The following is a 9,331-nucleotide window of genomic DNA, read 5'->3' as shown; positions in this document are numbered from 1 at the left end:
GAAGAAGAAGAAGAAGAAGAAGAAGAAGAAGAAGAAGAAGAAGAAGAAGAAGAAGAAGAAGAAGAAGAAGAAGAAGAAGAAGAAGAAGAAGAAGAAGAAGAAGAAGAAGAAGAAGAAGAAGAAGAAGAAGAAGAAGAAGAAGAAGAAGAAGAAGAAGAAGAAGAAGAAGAAGAAGAAGAAGAAGAAGAAGGAGAAGAAGGAGAAGAAGGAGAAGAAGGAGAAGAAGGAGAAGAAGGAGAAGGAGAAGAAGAAGAAGGAGAAGAAGAAGAATATATTTTGACTCTAGGAACAAATGAAGTAAAAAAATAATAAAAATGTATTTGGATTCTAAATTTAAGCAAGGTTCTGTGAATCAGTGTAATTTTCTACATAAATTAGGGATAGAGAGGAAAAGCTATTGTATTCCATGTTTCAGACTTCAGTAATAACACGAGCATGTTAAAAGATGCAGAAAGCACAAGAATTGTCTCTTGGGGGCTTCAATATGAAGCATTCATGTTGCTCCCAGAACTGGCTCTGTACTCATTTGACTCCAGACTTCCATCTTTGGTGGGCAATTGAAGCCATGTACTTCCTCCTGCACTTCAAGCGGAAAAACACATGGAATTTTCCACTTGAAGCATTGGACTTCTCTCACTTATTTGGATGAATCTTCTCCTCCCCTAATAGAATAAGTCACTTGTATCTCACTAGCTCCTCACTACTTAATTGATCAGTACAAGGAGCAGCTTAGTGTCTTAACATCCCTTTGTAAGTACTGGTGTTTTTGTTTCAATGCATCCAATAAAAGTACTGGATGTCAAAGAGTCATGGGGAACTAGGGAAAAACCATCTGTCATGCTCTTCTACAGGTTTCATGGATCAAATGATGTGCTATATCAAGAAACAGTGAGAACACCACTGCTGGCTTTTAAATTTTACAGGATTTCAAGGTTGCAAATGACAGCTTATGGAAATAGCCTTTGAATTCCCAGGACATAATTATCAAGAAGTCACTGATACGAAGAGTTAAAAAGGTTTAAAAGGTGTAAAAAGGTTCAAAATAAAATTAAAAGTGCAAATAATAGTTTGCATATCATTCAGATTTAACTAGGAGCTGGATGGTTTTTTCTAAAAAAATTGTCCAGATCTTAACATTTGTGGCTATTAAATTGATACAGGATGTGCAGAGAATATTTTTTTTTAGATCTTGTGCACATTGTGCTGTTTGAAGATTATATCAGTTCCCTATGGGAAGGATCCATGTTGGTCTAGTTATTTCACAGTGTGATAAATCAGGTATGCAAGTCAGGTATCAAAGTCATTAAATCCAACTAAAAATAGAGCATCCAACAACTGAACAAATGGAGCTGGGGAGCAGGGAGCTTAAAGACATTTAATAGTGAACCTCTTGATGGAGAATGCAGTGGCTTCAAAGAAAAAAAAACAGTCAACAGTACTGTGCTTCAACATGAATTAGCAGAAAAACAGAAATAAGCACATCTCAAGGACACGTTAACAGAAAAGACAACAGCAAAGCTCTATTAAACCAAAGAGAGAGATGACAGCGAGCTATCAAGGAAAACAATTTCCAGAGAGCTCCTGCAGAAAAAGAAAGCTACAAAAATTGAATACAGCTCTAATTAGCAGTCCCAAATGTCACTTGAATATTCCAAATATATAAATGACCAAGCAACGTTTGGATTAGAAGTATTACTGTAACTCTAGCAGGATAGAAGAGACATTTTTTTTTCTTGTTTGGGGGTTATTACCCTCCAAAACATGAAACTGAAGGCATAAAAAATACAGCTCAAAGTGTTTGGATGGGCCAATCATCATATCTCCATACTCTTCAGGTATCAAATCTCCATACGGTATATGATATTGGAATAAAAATGAGGTTGTGGGAGGGGCTCCAGTAGAATTTCATTTTCAGGTGTTATAATATTATTTATTGAATTTCTATGTGCCGACTCTGCAACTCTGGACAGTTTTACGAGGTGCTTTGTGTGTGCAGCACAATTAGGCGGAAAGTGAAGTAACAATACCTTCCTCTATGCACATAATATATGGGCCATTTCAAAATAAAACCAACTCTTCTCAACCAGAAGAAGATTTCACAGTGCAGGAAGCCATGTCAAGATTGCACTCTCTCATTCTAAAGACATGGAATAATGGATTTAAGCTATAGGAAAACAGATTCTAACTGCATGCTTCTGGAAAAAAAACATTTTTTTAAATAATGCAAGTAGTCTTCACTTAAAAACAATAATTGCAGTTGGAATTTCTATTGCTAAGTTATGGGGTCATAAAGTGAATGCATTGCTTAGTGACAGCAATTCCGGCAGTTCCCATTGTCGTCATTAAGCAAGAATCAATGTCGTTAAGTGAGAATCTCTTTGAAACTTCCTGCTGGCTTCCAGCAAATAAAATCAGTGGAAAAGCCAACAAGAAGTTGCAAGTCTTAGGCAGTTTGCCAGCAGGACAGCAGTGAGATATGTGGCTGCTGCAGTATGGTGCTAGTATGGTGGAGCTTAGGGCAGCGGTTCTCAACCTATGGGTCGCGACCCCATTTGGGGTCAATCAACCATTTCACAGGGGTCGCCAAGCAAGGCTGTCCGCCATTTTTTTTCCCTTTTCCTGCGGGTGCCTTACCTCCCTTGGGCTGGGCCAGCTGGTGGTCGGCCTGCTCCGTCTCTGCCGCTTGCCAGCTAGCCTCGGCCAGTGCAGGGGGCGGAATCACACATGCGTGGCGCTCCCGGGCAGGGAAAGTCCTCGACTTACGACCGGTTGGGTAGTCCTCGACTTACGACCGGTTTAGTCCTCGACTTACGACTGGCTTAGTCCTCAACTTACGACCGGTTTAGTCCTCGACTTACGACCAGTTGGGGGTTGCGGCATTAAAAAGGTTGAGAACCACTGGCTTAGGGTGACTGCTGCCAGATGAGGGATGATACACAGGTGTCCGTCCCTTTGTGATCTCATATACCATAGCCAGGATCCTTGGGAGGGAAAGCCACTAGAGTGCAAACAACTTAAAGGAGCCTTTTGCAACATTCCCTGCCAGCTTCCCCATGTGTAAGCGGTTTACAGAGTCAGCATATTGCCTCCAACAATTTGGGTCCTCATTTTACCAACCTCAGAAGGATGGAAGGCTGAGTCAACCTTGATCCAGTCAGGATCGAACTGCTGGCAGTTGGCAGAGTTAGCCTGCAATACTGCATTCTAGCCACTTCACCACCAGGGCTTATGGAAAGCTGGCAAGGAAGGTCGTGAATGGCAATCACATGTCCGCAGGATGCTGCAACCATTGTTTAGGTTTAGGTTTAGGTTTTATTCAATTTATTCAATTTATTCAATTTATTTAGGTTTTATTCAATTTATTCAATTTATACCCCGCCCTTCTCTCACTTGATTGTAAGTGCAAGCTGGTTGCCAAGCACCCAGATCACAATGTTGTGACCACAGGGGTGCTAGGATGGCCTGAGATTTGAGGACTGGTCGTAAGTACCACTCATTCAGCTTTGTTTTAATTTTCACTGAATGAGACATTGTTAACCAAGAGAAGTTTGATGATGAAACAGTTTCCCAGAGAGGTGACGGGCAAGTTTTCTTTACATGGGTTCAAGTGAAGACTAGACAGACATTTATCTGTGATAATTTAATTTGTGTTACAATACTGAGTGGGGGATTTGATTCATTGGCTTAGTGGACCCTTATAACTCTAAGATTCTATTATTCTAATAAATGAATGTTTTCATGGGGTTATCAGTAAAGGAAATTCAAATCCAGATATCAATATTACTCTGATACATACAGCAATTTTCTAAGAACTGGAATATAGAATTAAAGACTGTACTTCTTTATATGTATTTCTTCATTAAATGTAGTACAATGCAATGAAAAATAAGAGGCAAAGGAATAAAGCAGACTTTTATCACAAAATAATCCATAAAACAAATACCTTTTGATGGGTTCTGGAAAATCCAAGCTATATGGAATATTATGGGAGGCCACCAAAATATCAGCCAAGGCTTTGCCAATTGTCTGCAGTTCTTTGAGCGACACCCAGCTGAGCAAAGTAGACAGTTCATAATCTTGCTCATGAATATGGCGGTCTTGTTCTTGAATTTCTATCTTTAACTGTTGATCTTTAGCTTCCAGAACAACCAGCTTTGCTCTAAGAACTTCAATTTCTTTCTGCATGGAGATGGAACATGCTGTATATCTTTATCAAGGAAAAACCGATCAATGAATGGTACAAAATGTGTAAGAGAAACTCAAGTCCTCTTCACATACACTTGAGTTATATGACCACACTGCTGTCCTGTATGACTGGAAACCATTTATAGATCAGGCCAATCAGGCCAACCAATCAAATCAGCCCTCTTCACCTGATGGGCAATATACACTGAGACAAAAATCCCATTATCAAATCATGTTTTTAAAATGCCCAGATTCATCACTGAGCCAAGGTGTTCATAAATGATTCAAATTCCCTTTAAAAGACCAACGTTTCACATTTGTTGATTGGATTTAACACCACTGGATATGGTTAATGTATGCACAATCTGTTAATTTTTATAAGATTTTCTGTGTGGCCTACATTTTTTAGGACTGAATAACAGAATAATAGAAGATAATAATAGAATTTAAACAATTGGAAGAAACCTTGGAGGTCTTCTAGTCCAACCCCCTGCTTAAGCAAGGTACCTTGTACCATTTCAGATGAATGGTTGTCCAATCTCTTCATAAAAACCACCAAACTCCATCTTATTTATTATATAAATTTACAAGATAAAGGCATGAATTCAAAATAGCAACAGGCAGTTACTTTGAAAAAGCACACTGTTGATGTCAAGCCAAAACTTAAAAGCTAATTTAACTTTGCAGTTATATTCAGTAACTCGTGATGAACCACTTTTTTTTCTTGATCCAATGAATTGGCTGAAGAAATTCAATTTACACTTATGCAGCCTCAGGTATATGCTATTTATACCCCTGCCTGAAAGATTCAGTAGGAAAAGAACAGACTAGCTAATGTGTCAACCTCTGTCATGAAGATAAAAGAGGTCATCAGGACAACATCAGGTCTGTTATTTTGAGTATAAAATCAAGCTTGTAACCCAAACACATTCATTCTCTGTACTATCAATCTGGGAATTATGTCAGAAATTCAATAGTCTTCAGATAATGGAAAATGCATCTCTAAACCCTTATTTTCATGAAATGAGGTTAAAAAAAAACCCTATCACTACAGTTGAACATCTGATAATAATTAAGTGATGATAATCAGAATTATTGTCAGAAAAGGAAGAAAATGTAGGATTCTTTGACTCATGATGATATACTGATATTTGGGGGGTCCTTGGTGCTCTCTGAACTTGGCTATTTTCTTCCCCAAACTAGGTGCTGGCAGGGAATGGGGTTTGCTCTCTATTTATACTCTGGTCTAGTGGCTTGCCCTATAACAGGGGTCTTCAAACTTAGCCCTTTTATGACTTGTGAAATTCAACTCCCAGAATTCCTCAGTAGGCATGCTGGCTGAGGAATTCTGGGAGTTGAAGTCCACAAGTCATAAAAGGGCCAAGTTTGAAGACCCCTGCCCTATAATGTGAGAACAAACCCCACTCCCATCAGCACTGATGATGTTACTTAGTCTGAGTAATGAAACATCTGCAAGAAAAAAACCAAACTCAGAGAATATCAAGGACATTTCGTTTCAGCCCTAGGCTACAAATATTCTCCTTTTGTGGTTTCTTCTTTTTGATAGAACAAAAACCCTGAAATGCCATTTGTATTTCTATTTACTCATTTATTAAAACATCAGCTTATATTTTGAGTCAATTCTTCTAATTTAAATGTACTGTCAATAAACTTTAAGATACTGCCTGTTTTGCCAGAAGAATAGAACTGTTAACAATGCAGTAGAAATTGTGCTGGTGATAACAATACCATTTTGATAAGAATTTTTCCAGTAATGTTCAAGTAATTAATGAATAACAAACAGTACATCATATTTAACAAAAATGATTCAAGCAATATTCCACCCCCTCCCACTTCCCTAATGTAGCTTTTTTTTAAGCTGCCCAGAGTCACCATGAGTGAATTGTATGGCCATATAAATGTAATTAATAAGTAAGTAAGCAAGCAAATAAATAAATACTGATTGCTATATTGATTGTATGGTTCTGTCTATCAAGCTATTGGGAGACTTTTAGAAAAGAAAAATGCAGAGAAACTAATAAATACATTTGAAAACTAATACTATAAAATAAAAACATGTTCACCAAACTGAACTTGGAGCATCCAAGTATTTTTAAAATTTGTATAACTCTTATGGTCCCAATTTCCCTTTTTTTTTCCAAGTAACAGATAGGGTTATTCAAGATTTTTGTCTTGCAACAATATATGTGTGCTAATGTGTGTATTTGTTTATCTGTGCATGCCCATATCCACAAGACTATCCCACAAAGTACATCATATTCTGCTTACCTGTATCCACTTCTTTTCCTCAAGCAGCTGATCCCATTTTGTAACTGGAACCTGTATCTTTTCATGATAAGGAAGGCTTAATATCTTCTGATGACTTTTTTCTGGGAGATGTTTCCTTTCCCTGTTACAGCATTCAGAAATATGAAAACACATAAAGATGTTTGTTACAATTTTCTCCAATCTGGTAACTTCCATATGTACTGGACTACAATGACCATGAACCCAACATAGAGTCCAATATATCTGTAGAATGCCAGGACAGGACAAAAGATGCCATTCCCTGATTAAAATACAACACCTGAGGGGTTTCCAGGTGGAGAAAAATGGTGAACTGACAAGTTTTCAAAGAATAGAGATGATGCTAAGGTGGAAACTGGTGATTGGATGGCAAGCCTGTTTCAACAGTGCTTCTCTGGATATGGAAAAGCCAAGAGATTGCCGATATCTGCTCCAGAAGGTAGTTCCTTCCAAGAAAACCCCAGGGATTCATAGGGAACCTGCAGGCAATCCATGGATAAGGACATTGGGAGACACAGAAGAAACAAAACTCACAACCCCAGCAGACCTTGCTAAAAGATTCTGGGTTCACTCAAACACCAATGTTGCAATGTACACTTTGTGTTACAAATACAGGGACCTTCTGAACAGTAGAACAACTAGACCAGCTGGCGTAATGGTATATGGGAATAACCTTAGGAAACAGGGGTGGCAGGTGAGGGTGGGGAAGAGATGATGCTAGGGAACAAACAGATAAGGAAGAATATAGCCCTGAGAAAGAAACTCAGAATGGAATCTCCCTAACTTCTCAGCCTGTAAAAGAGATGGTGGGAGATTTGTATTATCAGATTTGCAAGCTGTCTGATGTAATGTCGTCTTAGCTCATTTGATTGTGTTTGTAGTCTATCTGGAAAGGCTGAAACCTGATGAGTGTTCCTTTGGCCCAAGGTGCGATTAAAGTGAAATTTTTAAAAAAAAAAACTATAAAAAATTTAAAGTAATTGAAAGCAAAATACTTACCAAAATTTTGATCTATGGAAATTTAAAATGGATAAAGGGATGAGTTGAATTTGGAAAATTGTTCAATTTAAAGTGCCTTTGAATTAATTATATAAATAATACATGCCTTCATTGGAAAGGGGTCTGTTTAAATTTTCCAACAGAAATGATTGGTTAACTTTTTTAAACAAAGAGTTAAGGACAATTGCAAATATATATATATATATATATATATATATATATATATATATATATATATATATATATATNAGTGGTGTGTGATCGCAGCTGTTTCTTCCTTTTAACTGCCAGTGGGGTTGGAGCTGATTGGGTGGGAGCTTGGCTGTGTTCTGATTGGGTGGAGGTGTGTTCTGATTGGTTAAGGAGCCTGGCTGTGCTCTGATTGGATGGGGGGTTCGCTGTGCTCTGATTGGATGGGGGAGTGTTCTGTTTGGGTGGGGGCTTTGTTAACATAGCAAACAATAGGGATTAAACCTGAGATTTTACAAAGGATGTCTGAAAAATTGGGGAAGAATATCACAACATTTGTGACAATAACAATGACTGAATTTGTTAAGAGAGATTTGTTTATATTTTTAGGAAGAATGGAGAAAGGAAGAAAAATGAATTAAAAATGTGGACAGATTTAGGGAAAGATAGAAATTTTAGAAACTAAAACAGAAACATTTTTTAAAAAGGAAAAAAATAAATGGAAACTAAGATAGCCCATAAGAGGAATAAGAATAACCTTGTGATGATATTGAGAAAAGGGCTGCTGCAGTCTTAGCAAAATTTTTAAAATGGGGCAAATATGACATGATGCAGAAGTTGATAAGGGAATCAAATTAATATAAGATTTGTAAAATCAAGAAATGTACCAAAAGCTACTGTGCACTTTGTGATGAAGAAGACAATCCGGTTCTACAACAACTGCATGGAGAAAAAAACCCACATCTTTCTGACTGATAATCTCAAACAGAAAGGGATACCGTTCTAACTGACAAGGAGTGATTAGGTTTAAATAGAAAAAGATATTACTTTGTTGGGATGGCCAGGGATAAAACAAGAATTACTTTCAGAAAAGACCTTCTATGAAATTTTTGTTGAAACTGGATAAAAATGACTTAGTGATTTCTAGATTTGCTGATTTAAAAAAAAATTTAAAATAGAAAGGAAATTATATATGTAGTTGTAAAGGGGGTGGAGAGATAGCAAGTTTGTAAGTGCTGTAAAGAAGATTGGAAATCATTTATTTAAATGATTTTTTTTCCTTTTTCTATCTGTATTGTTTTCTTTGCTGAATTTTCCTGTCCCTCCCTTCCTTTATCTTCATGTGAACTTGGAAGGGGCCTGTTTGAACGTTTTCTCCAGTTGCTTTCATGGCCCAAGCTCAAGCCCCTCTTATCTGCCTTAGCAGGGACCTATCCTCCTGTCTGTCCTTCAAGGCCATTCCCTGTACTCTCTATAGGAATTCTGTTTCTGTGTCTATCATACCATTTTCATTGCCAAAAATAAGCCAATTACTGACCACAGGCAAATGAGTAAATGCAACATATTCCCTTACTGAATTCCTTGAGAATCAATATAATAATTAATATGTCTGGAACAAAATGCTTAGCTGACGAACAACACCTAAAAACCGAACTACACACTCTCACTAATGTACTAACATCCAATGGATTCCAAAGAAATAAGATTACCAACCTAATCCGAAAAGAAACCCCCACCAAAATCCAAGACAGAGAACAAGAAAACGGCAAAGCCCTCCTCCCATACATAAAAGGCACCACAGACAGAATCAGCAAGATCCTCCACAAACACAACATCAAGACAGCATTCTGCACAAACCGAAAAATATCCA

The 9,331-nt window shown here is 37.5% G+C and overlaps 1 protein-coding gene across 1 annotated transcript in view; it reads right to left on the bottom strand.

Moving 5' to 3' along the window:
* DISC1 (DISC1 scaffold protein) overlaps window positions 1-9,331 on the bottom strand; it is a 38,874-nt gene that overhangs the window by 7,486 nt on the left and 22,057 nt on the right. The window contains exons 4-5 of the mRNA XM_015819887.2: window positions 6,475-6,595; window positions 3,944-4,179 (exon numbers count right to left, since the gene is read on the bottom strand). Of these exons, the coding sequence (XP_015675373.1) occupies window positions 3,944-4,179; window positions 6,475-6,595 (357 nt within the window). The remainder of the gene's footprint in view (window positions 1-3,943; window positions 4,180-6,474; window positions 6,596-9,331) is intronic.

The sequence above is a fragment of the Protobothrops mucrosquamatus genome, unplaced genomic scaffold (assembly GCF_001527695.2).
Source record: "Protobothrops mucrosquamatus isolate PMUCROS unplaced genomic scaffold, P.Mucros_1.0 scaffold1010, whole genome shotgun sequence".
Taxonomy (NCBI): Eukaryota; Metazoa; Chordata; class Lepidosauria; order Squamata; family Viperidae; genus Protobothrops; species Protobothrops mucrosquamatus.
This window is presented reverse-complemented; position numbering and strand designations above follow the sequence as displayed.